We start from the raw sequence: 24,157 nt of genomic DNA on the forward strand, positions 1-24,157 counted from the left end.
TTTGGCAACAGCTGGAGGGCTGCAGATTGGACACCCATGCCATAATGGATGGGCAACGCTGATTAACAGAGGTGGACGGCAGTGAAGAGGAAATGGTGGGCGGGGTCCAGGAGGTCCATCTTCCAGTTCCATGTGTAAGCAGCAGGCCAGAGATGGAGAGGACCCAAGTGGACACCGAGAGCCAAACTGGAGGAGGGGGAGGTTGGCCACACAATAAATGTCCCTGGGGGGTTGGGGGGGGAGGGTCACCTGCTGTTTTACCGCATCAGGTGACACCAACCATAGTGATGCCACTATCCTTTGCTTCTGTGTTTTTGCCCTGCTAACTAGATGCTGCTTGCTAAGTGATCCTCATATTTGCTCCCCTTGTTCCTGATCCCAGTTCTGGATCCCCCTTCCTGGCTGTCCCTTCCATTGCTGCTGCTGGATGCCGGCCCTCAATATCCCTGACACTGGGACTGCATGGAATATGTCAATGGATGGTTTTCCTGGTATGATATATAAAATCCATCTGTCTGTCTATCTATCTATTATCTATCTATCTATCTATCTATCTATCTATCTATCTATCTATCTATCTATTATCTATCTATCTATTATCTATCTATTATCTATCTATCTATCTATCTATTATCTATCTATTATCTATCTATCTATCTATTATCTATCTATTATCTATTAATCTATCCATCTATCTATCTATTATCTATTAATCTATCTATCTATCTATCTATCTATCTATTATCTATCTATCTATATCTATCTATCTATATCTATCTATCTATCTATCTATCTATCTATCTATCTATCTATCTATCTATCTATTATCTATCTATCTATATCTATCTATCTATCTATCTATCTATCTATCTATCTATCTATCTATCTATCTATCTATCTATTATCTATCTATTATCTATCTATCTATCTATCTATCTATCTATCTATCTATCTATCTATCTATCTATTATCTATCTATCTATATCTATCTATCTATCTATCTATCTATCTATCTATCTATTATCTATCTATCTATCTATCTATCTATCTATCTATCTATCTATCTATCTATCTATTATCTATCTATCTATCTATCTATCTATCTATCTATCTATTATCTATCTATCTATCTATCTATCTATCATCTATCTATCTATCTATCTACAACATGGCCAAATGTATGTGAACCCCCTGTGATGCAGTTCAGGTGTCTCCAGTGAAGGGTCCTGGTAATCCTCCATCATACAATGACATTGTAGACAATTGGGCTCTTCCAACCTTGTGGTAACAGTTTGCAGAAGACCCTTTTCTGTTCCCCCAGGACTGTGCCGCTGTGTGCAAAGCCAGCTCCCTAAAGGTTGAACCAGTTTGGTGTGAAGAAACTCGAGTGCCCTGCACAGAGTCCCGACCTCAACCCTACTGAACACCTTTAGGATGAATTGGAACTCCAACTGTGTGCCAGGTCTTCACATCCAACAGCAGAACCTGACCTCACAAATGGGAACAAATTCCCACAGACACGCTCCAAAATCTTGCATGAATAGTGGAGGAAATTAAGAGCCCTAACATGAACACCTGTGTAATGAATTGGAACATCGATGGTGAGCCAGGTCTTCTCATTCAACATCAGTTGTGTCCTTGGAGGTTCAAGATTAAAGAAGTCTACCAATGATGGTAATGGGGCACCCCACTCCAAAATGACACACCACATGGCCAAAAGGATGTGGACCCCTCCAAATGATGATGTTCAGGTAATACTCCATCATTGGTAGATAATTGTGCTCCTCCAACCTGGTTACAGTTTGGTGAAGACCCTTTTCTGTTCCACCATGCCTGTGTACAAAGTCAGCTTCAAAAGACATGAATGACCAGTTTTGTACATTAATGGTTTTGAAAGAGGGGATCTACTCTATATTATTGGTCATGAGGGGAGCTACACTATATTAATGGTCATGAGGGGAGGGGAGCTACTCTATATTAATGGGCATGGGGGGAGGGGAGCTACTCTATATTATTGGTCATGAGGGGAGCTACACTATATTAATGGGCATGAGGGGAGGGGAGCTACTCTATATTAATGGCCATGAGGGGAGAGGAGCTACTCTATATTAATGGTCATGGGGGGAGGGATGGGGATCTACTCTATATTATTGATCATGAGGGGAGGGGATCTACTCTATATTAATGGTCATGAGGGGGGGAGCTACTCTATATTAATGGGCATGAGGGGAGAGGAGCTATTCTATATTAATGGGCATGGGGGGAGGGATGGGGATCTACTCTATATTATTGATCATGAGGGGAGGGGATCTACTCTATATTAATGGTCATGAGGGGGGGGAGCTACTCTATATTAATGGGCATGGGGGGAGCGGAGCTACTCTATATTAATGGTCATGAGGGGGGGGAGCTACTCTATATTAATGGGCATGGGGGGAGGGGAGCTACTCTATATTAATGGTCATGAGGGGAGGGGAGCTACTCTATATTAATGGGCATGAGGGAGGGGAGCTACTCTATATTAATGATCATGAGGGGAGGGGAGCTACTCTATATTAATGGTTTTGAAGGAGGGGAGCTACTCTATATTAATGGGCATGAGGGGAGCTACACTATATTAATGGGCATGAGGGGAGGGGAGCTACTCTATATTAATGGGCATGGGGGGAGGGTAGCTACTCTATATTAATGGGCATGAGGGGAGAGGAGCTATTCTATATTAATGGGCATGGGGGGAGGGATGGGGATCTACTCTATATTATTGGTCATGAGGGGAGCTACACTATATTAATGGTCATGAGGAGAGGGGAGCTACTCTATATTAAAGGTCATGAGGGAGGGGAGCTACTCTATATTAATGGTTTTGAAGGAGGGGAGCTACTCTATATTAATGGCCATGAGGGAGGGGAGCTACTCTATATTAATGGCCATGAGGGAGGGGAGCTACTCTATATTAATGGGCATGGGGGGAGGGGAGCTACACTATATTAATGGTCATGAGGGGAGGGGAGCTACTCTATATTAATGATCATGAGGGGAGGGGAGCTACTCTATATTAAAGGTCATGAGGGAGGGGAGCTACTCTATATTAATGGTTTTGAAGGAGGGGAGCTACTCTATATTAATGGCCATGAGGGAGGGGAGCTACTCTATATTAATGGGCATGGGGGGAGGGGAGCTACACTATATTAATGGTCATGAGGGGAGGGGAGCTACTCTATATTAATGATCATGAGGGGAGGGGAGCTACTCTATATTAAAGGTCATGAGGGAGGGGAGCTACTCTATATTAATGGTTTTGAAGGAGGGGAGCTACTCTATATTAATGGCCATGAGGGAGGGGAGCTACTCTATATTAATGGGCATGGGGGGAGGGGAGCTACACTATATTAATGGTCATGAGGGAGGGGAGCTACTCTATATTAATGATCATGAGGGGAGGGGAGCTACTCTATATTAATGGTCATGAGGGAGGGGAGCTACTCTATATTAATGGTCATGAGGGAGAGGAGCTACTTTATATTAATGGCCATGAGGGGGGGAGCTACTCTATATTAATGGTCATGAGGGGAGGTGAGCTACTCTATATTAATGGTCATGAGGGGAGGGGAGCTACTCTATATTAATGGTCATGAGGGGAGGGGAGCTACTCTATATTAATGGTCATGGGGGGAGGGGAGCTACTCTATATTAATGGTCATGAGGGGGGGGAGCTACTCTATATTAATGGCCATGAGGGAGGGGAGCTACTCTATATTAATGGTCATGAGGGAGGGGAGCTACTCTATATTAATGGTCATGAGGGGAGGGGAGCTACTCTATATTAATGGTCATGAGGGGAGGGGAGCTACTCTATATTAATGGTCATGAGGGAGGGGAGCTACTCTATATTAATGGCCATGAGGGAGGGGAGCTACTCTATATTAATAGTCATGATGGAGGGGAGCTACTCTATATTAATGGTCATGAGGGGAGGGGAGCTACTCTATATTAATGGTCATGAGGGGAGGGGAGCTACTCTATATTAATGGTCATGAGGGAGGGGAGCTACTCTATATTAATGCTCATGAGGGGAGGGGAGCTACTCTATATTAATGGTCATGAGGGAGGGGAGCTACTCTATATTAATGGTCATGAGGGGAGGGGAGCTACTCTATATTAATGGTCATGAGGGAGGGGAGCTACTCTATATTAATGGTCATGAGGGGAGGGGAGCTACTCTATATTAATGGTCGTGAGGGGGGGGAGCTACTCTATATTAATGGCCATGAGGGGAGGGGAGCTACTCTATATTAATGGGCATGGGGGGAGGGGAGCTACACTATATTAATGGTCATGAGGGGAGGGGAGCTACTCTATATTAATGGTCATGAGGGAGGGGAGCTACTCTATATTAATGGTCATGAGGGAGGGGAGCTACTCTATGTTAATGGTCACGAGGGGAGGGGAGCTACTCTATATTAATGGTCATGAGGGGAGGGGAGCTACTCTATGTTAATGGTCATGAGGGGAGGGGAGCTACTCTATATTAATGGTCATGAGGGGAGGGGAGCTACTCTATATTAATGGTCATGAGGGGAGGGGAGCTACTCTATATTAATGGTCATGAGGGGGGGGAGCTACTCTATATTAATGGCCATGAGGGAGGGGAGCTACTCTATATTAATGGTCATGAGGGAGGGGAGCTACTCTATATTAATGGTCATGAGGGGGGGAGCTACTCTATATTAATGGCCATGAGGGAGGGGAGCTACTCTATATTAATGGTCATGAGGGAGGGGAGCTACTCTATATTAATAGTCATGAGGGGGGGAGCTACTCTATATTAATGGCCATGAGGGGAGGGGAGCTACTCTATATTAATGGGCATGGGGGGAGGGGAGCTACACTATATTAATGGTCATGAGGGGAGGGGAGCTACTCTATATTAATGGTCATGAGGGAGGGGAGCTACTCTATATTAATGGGCATGGGGGGAGGGGAGCTACACTATATTAATGGTCATGAGGGGAGGGGAGCTACTCTATTTTAATGGTCATGAGGGAGGGGAGCTACTCTATATTAATGACCATGAGGGGAGGGGAGCTACTCTATATTATTGATCATGAGGGAGGGGAGCTACTCTATATTAATGGTCATGAGGGGAGGGCAGCTACTCTATATTAATGGTCATGAGGGGAGGGGAGCTACTCTATATTAATGGTCATGAGGGAGGGGAGCTACTCTATATTAATGGTCATGAGGGAGGGGGGCTACTCTATATTAATAGTCATGAGGGAGGGGAGCTACTCTATATTAATGGTCATGAGGGAGGGGAGCTACTCTATATTAATAGTCATGAGGGAGGGGAGCTACTCTATATTAATGGTCATGAGGGAGGGGAGCTACTCTATATTAATGGTCATGAGGGGAGGGGAGCTACTCTATATTAATGGTCATGAGGGAGGGGAGCTACTCTATATTAATGGTCATGAGGGGAGGGGAGCTACTCTATATTAATGGTCATGAGGGAGGGGAGCTACTCTATATTAATGGTCATGAGGGAGGGGAGCTACTCTATATTAATGGCCATGAGGGGGGGGAGCTACTCTATATTAACAGTCATGGTTTTGGACTGGAATGTCCAACAAGCTCATAGTTGCTCCAACCAATGAGATGATAACAGAGGTCTGGTTTGGGGGGGCCCTGCCACATAAAAATGGTTCACACAGTTTAATGACTGACAGATTCTGCTCTTCCCAAGATCTGTTCAATTGTACAATGTATCAAAAAACAATTAAATGTAGGTTGTCCAACCTAGCCAACCTAATTCACGGACTGCCTGCAATACCAGGGTGAGCCCATGCAGAACCTCCCTCATCAGGTCTAATGAATGTTCGGATCCTTTCAGGACACGTATTAGTCTCTCACCGTCCTCTTTAGGTTTATTGGCCACAACCTTCTTCTCGTCATTGTCATCCTCGGGGGTGGTGATCACCATGGAGGTGAGTGGAGTCACAAAGCCATATTTCAGACACAGCCTCAGCGCTTCCTCTGTTATGTTTCCTTTCTCTTCTCCCTCGGCTGATATTCTGAAGACAAATAGAAAGCGATCTTTTATCATGAACCTGTTCAGAGGAGGCGGTTCCCCGGAGGCGGTTCCCCAGAGGCGGTTCCCCGGCGGCGGCGCGATAACTTACTGTTTGGTCAGCAGCTGCTCGATGGTCAGATAGGCCCACAGTCTCTCGGTGAAATCTCCAAACGCATAGCGCTGTTCCCGGGCGATCTCGTCGTCCTCCTTTATATTTGTTTCTACTTTCATAGAGAATTGCTCAGAAGCCTGCCAAGAAGAGCCGCGTCAAAGTCATCCACAGCAACGCAGACTTAAAGGATCACTCCACTCTTATACTGCTTGGATTTTACAGGCGGAGCCTAGTGGGCTCTGGCTCTCTCACAAGCTTCCCATATCTACTGAGGATTTCAGAGGAGGGATCAGCCTGCCATAGTTCCTACCAGGGGCGGACTGACCATTTGGAAACTGCCCGAGGGCCCGGGGTCAGTAGGGGGCCCCATGAGATACCCCTGGTACCTTTTTCATAGGCTTTTTTGAGTTTGGGCAAGGACACAGGGGCCCCATGATCCCCTATTGCCCGGGAGCCACATAAGTTGTCAGTCCGCCCTTGGTTCCTACCTCTCTCCCCGCCCACCATGGAGTTTTGATTGTTCCCGCCCATGAGGAGCTGAATAATTAATTAAAGTCCGATTCAGCTTCAATCTTCTAAATCCATTCTGGGTTTGTCGAAACAAAAGACGTTCAATGCCTTACAGTTTGTTTCCTTTCTAAATCGGCCACAGTCTGAGTAGAAAAGCCTGTCACCTGCCAGCATACTGCAGGAGGGGACCCTTGCTCCCTGTGTGGAAGCAGTGGTCTCTATGCGTGTGTGACACGCCCCCTGCTGAGATGGACCTAGTACTCTGTAAGCAGCATAGCTCATGCTTCCCACTGATTGGAGAACCCAGCAGGGGGTGTGTCAGACCTCTGCACAGAGATCACTGCTTCCACGTAGAGAGCAAGGATCCCTTTCTGCAGATTGCTGGCAGGGGAGAGGCTTTCCTCTTCAGGCTGTGGCTGCTTTCTAAGGAGAACGGACTAAGAATTCGAACATTGTTTGTTTTGATGCGCAGGAACGGATTTCATTGACTTATATCAAAAGCTCAGCTGAGTTTGCTGCCATTGGCTGAGCACACTTAGCTTGACTGCCACTGTCACCAGTGCCCCCCCCCCCCTGCCCCTCCCCCTTCCATCTTAGCATCCCTGGTAGAATTTTTAAAGGCTGGCCATTTTTTGTCCTCGTCATCTCATTGGAGAGAGCGTCCCAAACAGGGGAGGACTGACCATTGGGGAACTTGGGCACTTCCCGAGGGCCCGGGGTCAGTAGGGGGCCCCATGAGATGTCCCTGGTACCTTTCATAGGCTTTTTTGGGTGCGATTTGAGTGTGGGCAAGGACACAGGGGCCCCATGATCCCCTATTGCCCGGGGGCCTCATGAGATGTCAATCCGCCCCTGGTCCCAAACCATTCTGCACAACTTTGTATCATTTGCTGCTCTGTAATACACACTTATTTGGAACCTGATTCAGGTTTTGTTTGAACCACAACTGATCGATCATCTATACTAGTGGTCTCCAAACTGCAACCCAGGGGCCAAATGTGGCCCTTTACTTGCCCTTATCTGGCCCTTAGGGCACTATTCTTCTCACTGACACCAATGATAAGGCACCATTCCTTCCACTGACACCAACAATAGAACACTCTTCCTTCCACTGACACAGGAGTGAGGCACTATTCCTTCGACCAACATCAATAACGGAGCACTATAACTGGGTTGTTCATCTCCTGGTGGGGCGATCCTGAGGACCGCGACCTGGTGCTAACACTGACTATGCTCCTGCTTGATCCCTACCTGCTATATCTGCTATTGGACCCCAACTTACTCATCTCCTGGTGCGGCGATCCTGAGGACCATGACCTGGTACTAATACTGACTACGCTCCTGCTTGATCCCTACCTGCTATATCTGCTATTGGACCCTGGGTTGCTAAACTCCTGGTGGGGCAATCCTAAAGACCACGACCTGGTGCTAACACTGACTATGCTCCTGCTTGATCCCTACCTGCTATATCTGCTATTGGACCCCAGCTTACTCATCTCCTGGTGGGGCGATCCTGAGGACCATGACCTGGAACTAATACTGACTACACTCCTGCTTGATCCCTACCTGCTATAACTGCTATTGAACCCTGGCTTGCTCATCTCCTGGTGGGGCATTCCTGAGGACCATGACCTGGTACTAATACTGACTCTGTTCCTACTTGATCCCTACCTGCTATATCTGCTACTGGACCCTGACGTGCTCATCTTCTGGTGGGGCGAATATGAGGACCATGACCTGGTACTAACACGCAGCAAACCCCATCCCCACCATCAGGAACTTTGGTGAATACCAGGTACCAGGCACCTCGGGTGAGCCCACATCATTCACCATGGTGACCTGCTTCTGTACTTATCCTGCTGGTTGGTGGGAGCCTTTCGACTGCTTTAGCTACTGGTCTCCAAGCCTGACCCCTGACCACGACAAATGGCCAGACCTGGCATCCAATATGGAGGGACTCATGGTCCTGTTCCTTGCAACTAAGGCCTTCCTGAGTTTCTGAGCATGTGCAATAATTCATATAAGGTTGATGCTGTGATCCCGACACATGGCCCCAGACACAGCATCAGAGGGCCAAGATGTCAGACTCGAGACAGTTGCCATGTATGAACTTCTCGGATATTCCCTCAACTCCACAACCAAACAGATCCCACAGGAATTCCACAGACTTGTCATCCGTAGATTCTTGAAGAAGACCAAAACCTTTTGTGACGGGAGTGACTTTGGGTGGGGGGCCCATGGAACCCAGCTCACTTTGGAGGGGTGGGGAGACCCCTGTCTCAGCTCCCCATATCCCTCTTATGTGTAAGTCCCCCTGTGCCTGTTAGGGGTACAGGGTGATCTGTCCTAATATTGGGGTGGGGGAGGTTGTGGATTGTTTAATGCCATGTGGTTGCATCCCATTGTTCTATTGTGTGTCTTGCTTGGGAGCAAACTATTATGGGATATATGTGTTTGTGTATTGGCTTGGTGGGGGGTGTCTGCTGATGTGTCTCTGGTTCAGGGGCGGACTGACCATTCGGAAACTCGGGGGCCCGGGGTCAGTAGGGGGCCCCATGTGTCTGTGTTAAAATAACGCAGTCTATTTCCTGGTTTGGTTCCAGAGTGGTGTCCGGGGATCTGTGTTCGGACCGGGAAGCGGGAGTTTAACGGAAATACAGTGGGGATGGAAAGTTTGGGCACCCCAGCTAAAAATGTGTATTAATGTGCATAAAGAAGCCAAGGAAAGATGGAAAAATCTCCAAAAGGCATCAAATTACAGATTAGACATTCTTATAATATGTCAACAAAAGTTAGATTTTATTTCCATCATTTACACTTTCAAAATAACAGAAAACAAAAAAATGGCGTCTGCAAAAGTTTGGGCCCCCTGCAGAGTTAATATCTTGTACTGCCCCCTTTGGCAAGTATCACGGCTTGTAAACGCTTTTTGTAGCCAGCCAAGAGTCTTCCAATTCTTGTTTGAGGTATCTTTGCCCATTCTTCCTTACAAAAGTCTTCCAGTTCTTTGAGATTTCTGGGCTGTCTGTCACGCACGGCTCTTTTAAGGTCTATCCATAGATTTTCAATGATGTTGAGGTCAGGAGATTGTGAAGGCCATGGCAAAACCTTCAGTTTACGCCTCTTGATGTAATCCCCCGTGGATTTCGAGGTGTGTTTAGCATCATTATCCATTTGTAGAAGCCATCCTCTCTTTAACTTCAGCTTTTTCACAGATGGCATCAAGTTACCATCCAAAATTTGCTGAAATTTTATTGAATCCATTTTTCCTTCTACTCGTGAGATGTTCCCTGTGCCACTGGCTGCAACACAACCCCAAAGCATTATTGATCCAACCCCATGCTTCACAGTTGGACAGAGGTTCTTTTCATTAAATTCTGTGCCCCTTCTTCTCCAAACGTACCTTTGCTCATTCCGGCCAAAAAGTTCAATTTTAACCTCATCGGTCCACAGAACTTGTTTCCAAAATGCATCAGGCTTGTCTATATGTTCATTTGCAGTGTTCAAACGATGATTTTTGTGGTGAGGACGTAGAAGAGGTTTTCTTCTGATGACTCTTCCATGAAGACCATATTTGTACAAGTATCTCTTTATAGTAGAATAGTGACCACAACTCCAGTGTCTGCCAGATCTTTCTGGAGGGATCGTGCAGTCAAACGTGGGTTTTGAATTGTTTTTCTCACAATCCTGCGAGCTGTTCTGTCTGATATTTTTCTTGGTCTTCCAGATCTTGCTTTAACTTCCACTGTTCCTGATGACTGCCATTTCTTAATTACATTCCGAACAGAGGATATTGACATCTGAAAACGCTTTGCTATCTTCTTATATCCTTCTCCAGCTTTGTGAGCGTCAACTGTTTTCAGTTTCAGTTTTCTAGACAACTGCTTAGAAGAACCCACGGTGCTGATTGTTGGGGCAAGGTCAGATGAGTCGGGGCATTTAAAACCTTTGAGATTGACATCACCTGGTCTTCCCAGACGATGATTGAGAACATTCCATGACACTGGCAGGTCTCAGCTCTGCAAAGGGGGCAGTGCATGCTATAAATTCTGCAGGGGGCCCAAACTTTTGCAGACGCCATTTTTTTGTTTTCTGTTATTTTGAAAGTGTAAATGATGGAAATAAAATCTAACTTTTGTTGACATATTATAAGAATGTCTAATCTGTAATTTGATGCCTTTTGGAGATTTTTCCATCTTTCCTTGGCTTCTTTATGCACATTAATACACATTTTTAGCTGGGGTGCCCAAACTTTCCATCCCCACTGTACCTAGCGCAGTCGGGGTCCGGTTCCGATACCCCTTTCAATAGCTGGACCCCCAAATCTTCTATACTGGTGTGAGCGAAGGTGACCAGAGAACGCTGACCATCCGCTCTACTCACGCCTTGAGCCGTCACTTGGGCCGTCAGGACGTCGATGTCATTATTGTCGATGTGCCCGGCCACAACCAGCTCGGAGCCCTGGTAGTAATGATTGAAGCTGTTCTGGGTCAAATCGTTCACTTGGAGGTCGGGATATTGTACGGAGACATCCAGGAGGACCGGGAACGCCACTTCTTTGTAGAAATTCTGGGGGAAAAAAAGATAAGAACCGCCCTAAGCTGAATCTATGGACTTGTTAGCTTAAAAAAAGGCAATAAATCAGAAAAGAACGACCACAAATAACAAATAATTCATTCTACAAAACTGCGTTTACTTCTGTGGGAATGTAGGCAACGCCCAACGTCAGGTCATTTTCTCTCCAGGTCGAATGCCATTCATTTATACCGAACAGACTGAATCAGGGAAATACCGCATTATGGCCACTAGATGGAGCTGAGGATCCTGATGGAAATAGTTACCAGGGCTCCATCTAGTGGCCATAATGCGGTATTTTCCCAAACTGCTCTATTTTTATGGATGAATAACATTCGACCTGGGAAGAAACCAGTCCAATAACATTCTATTGTGTCCACCCCTACAGTTTCACAGGATGAGACGCTCTGCAAGTTTTTTTATTAAATACCGCCCTTACTGTTGATTGACTTCTGCTGGACGTCTGTACAAAGCATCCACTACTCTTTCAGCAAAATAATACTTTCTAAAGCCAGTTTTAAACCTCCCTGCTAATAGTTGGAGCCAACAAAATATGGGACAGCAAGTGAATGAACACCAAAGATGGCGTCTACGTAAAAAGTGAAGTTCAATGATAATTCTTGATGTCAGTTACATCTGTAGGGAATGCGGGTTGCGACATATGTCTGTAGCATGTCAACGGGTACGAGGGCGCTCCTCGGTCTAGGCCACATGTGTAAAATGCAAGGCCTATAGGTCAAATCGGGTCCGCTAGGCCATTTCATGTGGCTCTTGCACCTTTCCTGCAGCTGTGGTCCCCCCCTCGTCTCTACCCCCCAACTCAGCATTCCGCAGTGGAGAGGAGAACGGAACTCCTCCCTCAGATCCTGCACCTCTCTGTGCAGCCGCAGCACCCCCTTGTCTACACCTTCCCTGGCAATCGCACCTTTCCTGTAGCTGTGCCCCCACCCTCATCTCTGTACCCCCCAACTCAGCAGTCAGCAGCAGAGAGGAGGACAGAACTCCTCCCTCAGATCCTGCACCTCTCTGTGCAGCCGCAGCACCCCCTTGTCTACACCTTCCATGGCAATCGCACCTTTCCTGTAGCTGTGCCCCCACCCTCATCTCTGTACCCCCCAACTCAGCAGTCAGCAGCAGAGAGGAGGACAGAACTCCTCCCTCAGATCCTGCACCTCTCTGTGCAGCCGCAGCACCCCCTTGTCTACACCTTCCATGGCAATCGCACCTTTCCTGTAGCTGTGCCCCCACCCTCATCTCTGTACCCCCCAACTCAGCAGTCAGCAGCAGAGAGGAGGACAGAACTCCTCCCTCAGATCCTGCACCTCTCTGTGCAGCCGCAGCACCCCCTTGTCTACACCTTCCATGGCAATCGCACCTTTCCTGTAGCTGTGCCCCCACCCTCATCTCTGTACCCCCCAACTCAGCAGTCAGCAGCAGAGAGGAGGACAGAACTCATCCATCAGATCCTGCGTCTCTCTGTGCAGCCGCAGCACCCCCTTGTCTCCGCCTCCACTGATTTCAGCAATCAGCAGCAGAGAGGAGGACGGAACTCCTCCTACAGATCCTGCACCAATCTGTGCAGCCTCAGAAACCCCCTCATTCCTGCCTCCCCTGGCCCTTGCACCTTTCCTGCAGCTGTGGCCCCCCCTCATCTCTAACCCCCAACTCAGTAGTCAGCAGCAGAGAGGACGGAACTCCTCCCTCAGATCCTGCATCTCTCTGTGCAGCCGCAGCATCCCTTTGCCTCCGCCTCCCCTGGTCTCCGCAATCAGCAGCAGAGAGGAGGACATAACTTCTTCTACAGATCCTGCATCTCTCTGTGCAGCTGCAGCACCCCCTCATTTCCCCCCCCCGGCCCTCGCACCTTTCCTTCAGTGGTGCCCCCCCCCTATCTCTACCTCCCCCCAACTCAGCAGTCGGCAGCAGAGAGTAGGACAGAAATCCTCCATCAGATCCTGCGTCTCTTTGTGCAGCCGCAACACCCCCCTTGTCTACACCTCCCCTAGCCCTCGCACCTTTCCTGCAGCTTTGGACCGCCTCCTCATCTCAGACCCCCTCCCCAACTCAGCAACAGAGAGGAGGACAGAACTCCTCCCTCAGATCTTGCGTCTCTCTATGCAGCCGCAGCCCCCTCTTGTCTCCGCCTCCACTAGTCTCAGCAATCAGTAGCAGAGAGAAGGACAGAACTCCTCCTCCAGATCCTGTGCCTTGTCTCCACCTCCCCTGGTCTCAGCATTCAGCAGACTCCAGCCCTCCTCTGGTCCTCCTCCAGACCCTACACTGCTTCCCAGCTCCGCCCCCAGATTCTTCCTGGCAGCTGCACAAGGTAAGGGGGGTGCACTATGATGTAAAGGAGGGTGGGGGGATTCTTGATTTCTGATAGTGGGGGGCTCTTGAGATCCGATGTAAATGGGGGTGGGTGGGGTGCTCTGGATATTGAGTCTCACAGATACAACTGGCGCTTTGAAGGCGACCATATTGCTGACGCGGCCCGCCATGACACTCCCCCGCCATGACACCCCCCCCGCCATGACACTCCCCCGCAATGACACCCCCCCTCCCACCCCACACATATTATGACTTTACCTGCAGCTGGAGGGCGGAGTCAGAGTCCTCATAGATCCGCCTGGCTAGACCTCCGTTCTCCAATGACATCTTCTCCAGAAAGCCGTAATCCACATCGGAACCGAACCCCAAACTGTACAGCGTGGCCACGCCCTCCATGACACCCTTCACGTTCCTCATTATCGTGCCGAGATCCGTGACACCTGAGAGGCAACCAATCAGAGTCACATCAAGAAGATCAGGAAAAGTCACAAAGTTCAGAAATGTTTCATTTTACTTTATAATAAGCCACATCAGTGATCTCCAAGCTGCGACCCAGGGGCCAAATGTGGCCCTTTGCTTGCCTGTATCCAGCCATTAGGGGACTATCCCTCCCACTGACACCAATGATGGGGCACTATTCCTCCCACTGATACCAATGATGGGGCACTATTCCCCCCACTGACACCAATGATGGGGCACTATTCCCCCCCACTGACACCAATGATGGGGCACTATTCCTCCCACTGACACCAATGATGGGGCACTATTCCTCCCACTGACACCAATGATGGGGCACTATTCCTCCCACTGACACCAATGATGGGGCACTATTCCCCCCACTGACACCAATGATGGGGCACTATTCCCCCCACTGACACCAATGATGGGGCACTATTCCTCCCACTGATACCAATGATGGGACACTATTCCCCCCACTGACACCAATGATGGGGCACTATTCCTCCCACTGACACCAATGATGGGACACTATTCCCCCCACTGACACCAATGATGGGGCACTATTCCTCCCACTGATACCAATGATGGGACACTATTCCTCCCACTGACACCAATGATGGGACACTATTCCCCCCACTGATACCAATGATGGGGCACTATTCCTCCCACTGATACCAATGATGGGACACTATTCCTCCCACTGACACCAATGATGGGGCACTATTCCTCCCACTGACACCAATGATGGGGCACTATTCCCCCCCACTGACACCAATGATGGGGGACCTTTCCCTCCCACTGACACCAATGATGGGGCACTATTCCTCCCACTGACACCAATGATGGGGCACTATTCCCCTCACTGACGCCAATGATGGGGCACTATTCCTCCCACTGACACCAATGATGGGGCACTATTCCTCCCACTGATACCAATGATGGGGCACTATTCCTCCCACTGACACCAATGATGGGGCAGTATTCCTCCCATTGACACCAATGATGGGGCACTATTCCTCCCACTGACACCAATGATGGGGCACTATTCCTCCCACTGACACCAATGATGGGGCACTATTCCCCCCCACTGACACCAATGATGGGGGACCTTTCCCTCCCACTGACACCAATGATGGGGCACTATTCCTCCCACTGACACCAATGATGGGGCACTATTCCCCTCACTGACGCCAATGATGGGGCACTATTCCTCCCACTGATACCAATGATGGGGCACTATTCCTCCCATTGACACCAATGGTGGGGCACTATTCCTCCCACTGACACCGATGATGGGGCACTATTCCTCCCACTGACACCAATGATGGGGCACTATTCCTCCCACTGATACCAATGATGGGGCACTATTCCCCCCACTGACACCAATGATGGGGGACCTTTCCCTCCCACTGACACCAATGATGGGGCACTATTCCTCCCACTGACATCAGGGGATTTCCTATTTCCACTTGCCCCAGTCTGGCCCCCCCAAAGTTTGAAGGACGGTTATTTGGCCCTTTTCTTAGACAGTTTGGAGACCCCTGAGCTGTGAAAAACAGCTCCGCCTTCCTCCTGGAACACTATTGGCTGGCCACTGCCGTTGGTAGAATCCTGCCCCTCCCCCTTCTTGTGCTTCTGTTACATTGTATCATGTTTGTCATAAAAAGAGATTTCCTTTCCTGCGGCTCCAATGCCATTGGCCATCCTCCTGGTCACTCAAAATAAATGGCTGTATGGGGGAGGGGGAGGTTATCCTCCACATACTATACTGGGACCGGCCCCCAGCTATCAAGTCACAGCTCCTGCCCCGCCCACTTCAGTGCTTACCTGTCTATTGGTCGGGGAGGTATGGGAGGAGGGGTAGGGGCTCATGTTTATGGGGCTCGGTGCTTTTGAAACATGTTAAACGCAGGATGGCAATGGGAACCCCCAACAACATGAATCCTCAGGGGTGGAGCTTGCACACAGAAAGGGGTGGAGACTGCATTGAGATAAAACCCGCCATCACTAGATCCTGCCAGAAATCCAGCGCAAGCTATCCCTCCTCTGCAGTGACACCAATCCCACCCAGATTACCTCCCTGAACTACAGAACACCTTCCCCCATTTTAGGTGATCTGTAGTCCTAGATTTAGGGTGACAACACTGCTCCTCCACACGGTACACTGAGTAAAGGTTGTCACCCTAGAACAGGAAGTGTGTTAATGGCAGGATCACCAGGAGAAAAGGAATTAAAAAAAGAAAGCTAATGCAGCCATCACTTCTGAGGACGGACAAGCGGCAGCGCGACATTTCTGTTCTTTAGGTTCAGATCCACTTTGTATATCAGGTCAGGAGGGCGGAGCCATATTTCCGGGCTTCTTACCAGAGGTGGGGTCTCCGTCAGACAGGAAGATGACGATTGACGCGCTGATCTCCGGGAACACTTTGCTCGCTCTGTCGTTTTTCAGCATTTTGGCTGCAGCTAATAAAGCCGAATTTATATTTGTGCCTAAAAGAAATCCAAGATATAATAGTAATATATCAGACTAAAAGGTGACAATGTACCCTCCCCCGAGGTGTCAGCCCCTCCCCTTCCCCCCCATATATACCTTATAATAATGTCAGACTCATAGACGATTACAATGTACCCTCCCCCGAGGTGTCAGCCCCTCCCCTTCCCCCCATATATACCGTATAATAATGTAAGACTCATAGACGATTACAATGTATCCTCCCCCGAGGTGTCAGCCCCCTCCCCCCCATATACACCGTATAATAATGTCAGACTCATGGACAATTACAATGTATCCTCCCCCGATGTGTCAGCCCCTCCCCCCATATATACCGTATAATAATGTAAGACTCATAGACGATTACAATGTATCCTCCCCTGAGGTGTCAGCCCCTCCCCCCCATATACACCGTATAATAATGTCAGACTCATGGACGATTACAATGTATCCTCCCCCGAGGTGTCAGCCCCTCCCCTTCCCCCCATATATACCGTATAATAATGTCAGACTCATGGACGATCACAATGTATCCTCCCCCGAGGTGTCAGCCCCTCCCCTTCCCCCCATATACACCGTATAATAATGTCAGACTCATGGACGATCACAATGTATCCTCCCCCGAGGTGTCAGTCCTTCCCCCCCATATATACCGTATAATAATGTCAGACTCATAGACGATTACAATGTATCCTCCCCTGAGGTGTCACCCCTCCCCCCCCCAACCCCCACCCCATACGAATACTCTCTATATTCACCTCCTCTCGCTGTGATCTCTGCGACAAACTCTTTTGCGCTTTTGATATTTTCCGGCGCGGCTTTCACCACATTATTCTTCCATTTTGAAACTTCTTCGTTAAACTTTAATATGCCAACGTGGTCTTCCTCCGGGAGGTCTTCCAGGATTTTTGTGAAGGCTTCAAGTGTCTACAAAAAAAAAAAGTCATCACATCGAGCTGAGCCAAGAAACAGGTTTGGTGCCGATCACACCGGGTGCGACTTACCATGCCGTGCGAATGTCAAATCACATGATAAGTCACACCCTATTGTCTGCAGTTAAAGTGGTCATATCATTGTGAAAGTAACGCATGCATAGACTGCTGTGCAAGACTGGAGGGGAGGAGCCAGTACACGTGTGCAAGACTGAAGGGGAGGAGTCCGGTACACCTGTGCAAGACTGAAGGGGAGGAGCCGGCACACCTGTGCAAGACTGAAGGGGAGGAGCCTGTACACCTGTGCAAGGCTGAAGGGGAGGAGTCCGGTACACCTGTGCAAGACTGAAGGGGAGGAGCCTGTACACCTGTGCAAGGCTGAAGGGGAGGAGCCGGTACACCTGTGCAAGGCTGAAGGGGAGGAGTGCGGTACACCTGTGCAAGACTGAAGGGGAGGAGCCTGAACACCTGTGCAAGGCTGAAGAGGAGGAGTCCGGTACACCTGTGCAAGACTGAAGGGGAGGAGCCGGTACACCTGTGCAAGACTGAAGGGGAGGAGCCTGTACACCTGTGCAAGGCTGAAGGGGAGGAGTCCGGTACACCTGTGCAAGACTGAAGGGGAGGAGCTGGTAAGGGGAGGAGCCGGTACACCTGTGCAAGACTGGAAGGGAGGAGCCGGTACACCTGTGCAAAGCTGAAGGGGCGGAGTCTGGTACACCTGTGCAAGACTGAGGGGGAGGAGCTGGTAAGGGGAGGAGCCGGTACACCTGTGCAAGACTGAAGGGGAGGAGCCGCTACACCTGTGCAAGACTGGAGGGGAGGAGCCAGTACACCTGTGCAAGACTGAAGGGGAGGAGCTGGTACACCTGTGCAAGACTGAAGGGGAGGAGCTGGGATACCTGTGCAAGACTGAAGGGGAGGAGCTGGTATACCTGTGCAAGACTGAAGGGGAGGAGCCTGTACAACTGCAAAAGACTGAAGGGGAGGAGCCAGTACAACTGTACAAGACTAAGGGGGAGGAGCCAGTACAACTGTACAAGACTGAAGGGGAGGAACCAGTACAACTGTACAAGACTGCAAAGGAGGAGCCGGTACAACTGTATAAGACTGCAGGCAGCCAATCAGAGGCTGACAACAGTGCTATAGAATGTGAAGAAGCAGCTCACTGTTTCCAGAGTTAGCTTGGATGGACTGTGAGCTCCGTTGCAGTAATGTAGATTTATACGTATTGTATATTGTCTGTGTTGTACACCGCTATGGTATATGTTGGGTTTTCGTAATGAAACAATAATGGACAGGAATCCGGGGATCATATTTCCTCTGACAGGTGAACGTCGGACATCGTTTTATTGTGATTGTTATCGATCTCTTTGCTCCTTTCATCTCTGGGTTTTAGAGCTGACAATCATTAGACCGACTTCTCACAATATGAAGGTTTTGGGTCCTCGATACGAGAAATGGAACCAATGATTGGTGTCACCTGTTGTATCTTCCGTCCTCTCATCGATCCGCTGCAGTCGATGACAAACACCACATTCTTTGGCAGCCTGGCTAGGCTGCTGGGAGCGAAGTAATGGACGAAGTATCCATTGACGATCTGTGAGTGAGATGGAAGTATGAGGTAATCACATCAATGGAAAGCCCATGTACTGCCAGGAGCATGCTTGCTACACATGACCTCCGCATTGGCTCTGATTGGTCACATGACCTCACTACACTGTGAGCTCTCACAGCATTGGCTCTGATTTGTCACATGACCTCACTACACTGTGAGCTCTCACAGCATTGGCTCTGACTGGTCACATGACCTCACTACACCGTGAGCTCTCACAGCATTGGCTCTGACTGGTCACATGACCTCACTACACCGTGAGCTCTCACAGCATTGGCTCCGATTGGTCACATGACCTCACTACACTATGAGCTCTCACAGCATTGGCTCCGATTAGACACATGACCTCGCTACACTATGAGCTCTCACAGCATTGGCTCCGATTAGACACATGACCTCGCTACACTATGAGCTCTCACAGCATTGGCTCTGACTGGTCACATGACCTCACTACACTATGAGCTCTCACAGCATTGGCTCTGACTGGTCACATGACCTCAATACACTATGAGCTCTCACAGCATTGGCTCTGATTGGTCACATGACCTCACTACACTATGAGCTCTCACAGCATTGGCTCTGACTGGTCACATGACCTCACTACACTATGAGCTCTCACAGCATTGGCTCTGACTGGTCACATGACCTCACTACACTATAAGCTCTCACGGCATTGGCTCTAACTGGTCACATGACCTCACTACACTATGAGCTCTCACAGCATTGGCTCTGACTGGTCACATGACCTCACTACACTATGAGCTCTCACAGCATTGGCTCTGATTGATCACATGACATTCCACAACCAGCATTCACTATACTGGCTTACCTGACATCATCACAATACCAGCTTTCATTGCATTGCTTCTGATTGATCACATGGCATCTCCACGCTGCCATCTTCCACGACATTGGCTCTTGCTCATCACATGATACCATCATGCTGCCAGTGTTAACTTTATATTAGAACACATGACAGCATTATCAGCTTTCTCCATTGACTTGGATAACCGTATGATTTTGCAATGCCTACTGTCTCTTTATTGGCTCTGGATGATCATATGACACAACCACTCCCCCAACATTCACTAAACTGGCTCTGAGTGGTCACATGACATCAGCACAATTTCAGCTTTCACTACATTGGCTCTGAGGAATCGCATGGTATCAGCATACTCCCAACTTTCATTACATTGGTTCTGTGAGATCACATGACATCAGTATATTCTCAGCTTTCACTAGATTGGCTCTATATAATCACATGACATCAGCACACTCCCAGCTTTCACAACATTGGTTCTGAGGGACCATATGACATCAGCATATTCTTAGCTTTCATTAGATTGGCTGTATATAATCACATGACATCACCACACTCCCAGCTTTCACTAGATTATCTCTGAGGAATCATATGACGTCATCACGCTGTCAGCTTTCATTAAACTAGCCATGACTACTTACAGTAATTTACATTTTCCCAACCAAATCAGCAGCTTTGAGGACCCCTAACCGAATAAAGGAAAGTTTTATTTTAGGTTCCGGAAAACTGACCTGGATGTTCCCAGCAGAAGTTTCTCTCTTCACGTCGTATTTTATCGTGAAGTCACCATCCAGAAGTGTTTCAGAGCAAACAGTACATTTACGTTGCTGGTGAATGGTGGGCTTAAACATGATATGTGCCTGGAAAGGATACATTGAGTCACCCAGAATTACTTTATTATGAAACTGCATTTTGAAAATATTGCAAAAAACAAAGAAAGTTAGACAATTGATGACAAAGGAGGACCAAAGAAAGCAAAGGAATACCAAGGAGGACAAAGGAGGGCCAAGGATGACTAGGGAGGACTAGGGAAGACAAAGAAAGGCCAAGGAAGGCAAAGATAGACCAAGGAAGACAACAGTAAACTAAGGAGGGCTGGGAACAACAAAGCAAGACCAAGGAAGACAAAGAAAGGCCAAAAAAAAACTAATCAAAAGATGGACAAAGAAAAACCAAGGAGGACTGTGGAAGACACAGAAAGACAAAGGAAGATCAAGGAGCACCAGGGAGGACTAAGGTAAATAGAAGAAGACCAAGGAAGACTAAGGAAGGCAAAGAAAAGCCAAAAAAAACAAAGGGAGACCAAGGAGGACTAGGGAAGACAAAGGAGGACCAAGAAAAACCAAGGGAGACTAATGAAGACCAGGAAAGGTTATGGAAGACAAGAAAGGCAAAGGAAGACCAAAGAAAACAAAAGAAGGACAAAGGAAGATCAGGGAGGACTAGGGAAGACAAGGGAGGACCAAGAAAAACAAAGGAAGACCAAAGAAGACAATAGAAGTACAAAGGAAGATCAAGGAGGACTGGGGAAGACAAGAAAGGCAAACAAAGACCAAAGAAAACAAAAGAAGGACAAAGGAAAATCGAGAAGGACTAGGGAAGACAAAGGAAGAGCAAGGAGGACCAAGAAGGACTGGGAAAGTCAAAAGAAGCCCAAGGAAAACAAAAGAAGAACAAAGGTTGACCAATGAAGACAAAAGAAGGCAAAGAAAGACCATGAAAGTCAAAGGTGGACCAAGAAAAACCAAGGGAGACAAAGAAAGGACAAAGAAAACAAAAGAAGCTTAAAGAAAAAACAAGGAGACAAAAGAAGAACAAGAAGGAGGAAGGAAGACAAACAAGACAAATGAAGACCAGAGAAGACAAAAGAAGGACAAAGGAAGCTCAACAAAAGACCAAGAAAGAATAGAAAAGGCAAAAGAAGACAAAGGAACACAAAATAAGGACAAAGGATGACCAAGAATGATTAGAAAATACAAAAGAAGACAAAGGAAGACAAAAGAAGGACCAAGGATGACCAAGGAAGGTAAAGAAAGAACAAGGAAGTCAAAGAGAAACCAAGGAGGACCAGGGAGCACAAAGGTGGACCAAGAAAAACAAAGACAAGCAAAGACAGGCCAAAGAAAACAAAAAAATAAACATAAAGAAAAACCAAGGGAGACAATGGAAGACCAAGGAGGACTAGGGAAGACAAGAAAAACAAAGGAAGACCAAAGAAGACAAAGCTCAACGAGGACCAAGGAAGAGTAGAAAAGGCAAAAGAAGACCAAGGAAGACAACACAAGGACAAAGAAAGACAAATAAAGAACAAAGAAGTCAAAGGGAGACCAAGGAGGACTAGGGAACACAAAGGTGGACCAAGAGAAACCAAGGGAGACAAAGAAAAGTCAAAGAAAACAAAATAAGTACAAAGAAAACCCAAGGAGGACAAGCGAAGATCAAGGAGGACAAAGGAGGTTCAAGGAGGACTAGGGAAGACAAAAGAAGACCAGGGAAGTCAAAGAAAGACAAAGGAAGCACAATGGAAGACCAAGGAGGACTAGGGAAGGCAAAAGAAGACCAGGGAAGACAATGGAAGACCAAAAAAGACAAAGGAAGGACTAAGGAGGAGTAGGGAAGACAAAAGAAAACCAAGGAAGGCAAAAGAAGGACAAATGGTAACAAAGGAATGCTAAGAAAGGCAAAGAAAGACCAAGGAAGCCAAAGGGAGACTAAGAATGACCAAGAGAGACAAAGAAAGACTGAGGAGGACACGGTAAGGCAAAGGAAGACCAAGGAGAAGACTGGCCTTGTTTCCCGTGTGACTTATCGTAACCACATCCATGAGTTCATTTGTCATGAAGCTTCCACGAGCGTCCACAAAGCTGATTTCCTGAGGTTCAGTGATGTCCACATTTATCTGCCAAACAATTTATATACAGTTCAGGCTCAGGTACCATTGTATGCCGTGCTGGACACTAAGGGATGTCAGGCTGGAGGAGGGGGTGATTCTAGGCAGGCTGCCTTAGGTAGCGCCCACATGTGATATTGAACCTCCATGATTGGCAGAACTGAAATAAATGAATTAAAGGGGCGGGGCCAGGGATAGTCAGGCTGGGGAGGAAAGGGCTAGATGATGATGGATGTCACCCCAGCCAGGAAATGAGGCGGAGCTCTATCTGACTTGCTGCAGCTTCTAATGCACATTGTGAGAGGCTCACAGGATGCAGCGACATCAGAGGAAGACATTGAGTAGCTGCAAGACTGACGGGAAGGCCGGAGGTCAGATATGACTCCGTTCCACCAATAGATATACAGGATGAGGGACCTTCAGGGCTGAACCAACGGCCGTCTCACCTGAAAGTTTTCTACCAGCTGCCGCGGTTGCACTTTGATCTGCATTTCATAACTCCCATGATGCCGCTTCAGTAGCTCCTCATAGGTCAGTTTAAAGATGGCGGAGGCCCGAGCGCCGACATTGACGGAGATTTTGAAGTTTTCCATTTTCCTTCCCGTGGATCTAAATTTCCAAAATGTTACATTGTAACTGGAAGCGGCAAATTGTGTATAAATGATACAAATATACAGAATATCGTTACCACGGAAACGGAACTTCTCCAACTATAGATCCACACTGGATGCTTCTCAGCGCCGAAAATTCCATTCCTCCACCTTCACTGTGTAGCCAATCACTGGAGGCGGGAGGGAGGGGGAGGAGTCAGAGGAGACAGCCAGTCAGATTTATGGGTGAAGCTCTATTTTAAAGGATAAGTTCACCTTTCCTAACATGTTACATGTCAGATCCGTGACCAGGGTGTAACATGGAATGACCAGACCCGCCCCCACTCCCGCACTTCCTCAGGATCTTCTCTCCCCCCCCCCCATCCCCCGATAGCTGTCAACATTTTTAAAAGCGCAGTCCTGTGAATGTACATCCTATACACCCCATACACCCCATACACCCCGTACATCCCGTACACCCTGTACATCCCGTACATCTCATACATCCCATACACCCCGTACACCCCATACATCCCGTACACCCCGTACACCCCATACACCCCATACATCCCGTACACCCCATACACCCCGTACAGCCCGTACATCTCATACATCCCATACATCTCATACACCCCGTACACCCCGTACACCCCATACATCCCGTACACCCCATACACCCTGTACATCCCGTACACCCTGTAACCCCATACACCCCGTACATCCCGTACACCCCGTACACCCCATACACCCCGTACAGCCCGTACATCT

General features: G+C 48.1%; 1 protein-coding gene across 1 annotated transcript in view; it reads right to left on the reverse strand.

Annotated features, from left to right (window-relative positions):
- The window catches only part of LOC149431216 (inter-alpha-trypsin inhibitor heavy chain H3-like), a 31,432-nt gene that overhangs the window by 941 nt on the left and 6,334 nt on the right, over positions 1 to 24,157 (reverse strand). Inside the window, exons 3-12 of the mRNA XM_089665782.1 lie at positions 23,246 to 23,408; positions 22,698 to 22,808; positions 20,641 to 20,769; positions 18,958 to 19,074; positions 17,304 to 17,472; positions 16,419 to 16,544; positions 13,854 to 14,035; positions 11,076 to 11,261; positions 6,180 to 6,319; positions 5,911 to 6,071 (exon numbers count right to left, since the gene is read on the reverse strand). Of these exons, the coding sequence (XP_089521908.1) occupies positions 5,911 to 6,071; positions 6,180 to 6,319; positions 11,076 to 11,261; positions 13,854 to 14,035; positions 16,419 to 16,544; positions 17,304 to 17,472; positions 18,958 to 19,074; positions 20,641 to 20,769; positions 22,698 to 22,808; positions 23,246 to 23,408 (1,484 nt within the window). The remainder of the gene's footprint in view (positions 1 to 5,910; positions 6,072 to 6,179; positions 6,320 to 11,075; positions 11,262 to 13,853; positions 14,036 to 16,418; positions 16,545 to 17,303; positions 17,473 to 18,957; positions 19,075 to 20,640; positions 20,770 to 22,697; positions 22,809 to 23,245; positions 23,409 to 24,157) is intronic.

Source organism: Staurois parvus, unplaced genomic scaffold (genome assembly GCF_062004578.1).
Source record: "Staurois parvus isolate SC_StPar_1 unplaced genomic scaffold, SC_StPar_1.0 ptg002345l, whole genome shotgun sequence".
Classification (NCBI taxonomy): domain Eukaryota; kingdom Metazoa; phylum Chordata; class Amphibia; order Anura; family Ranidae; genus Staurois; species Staurois parvus.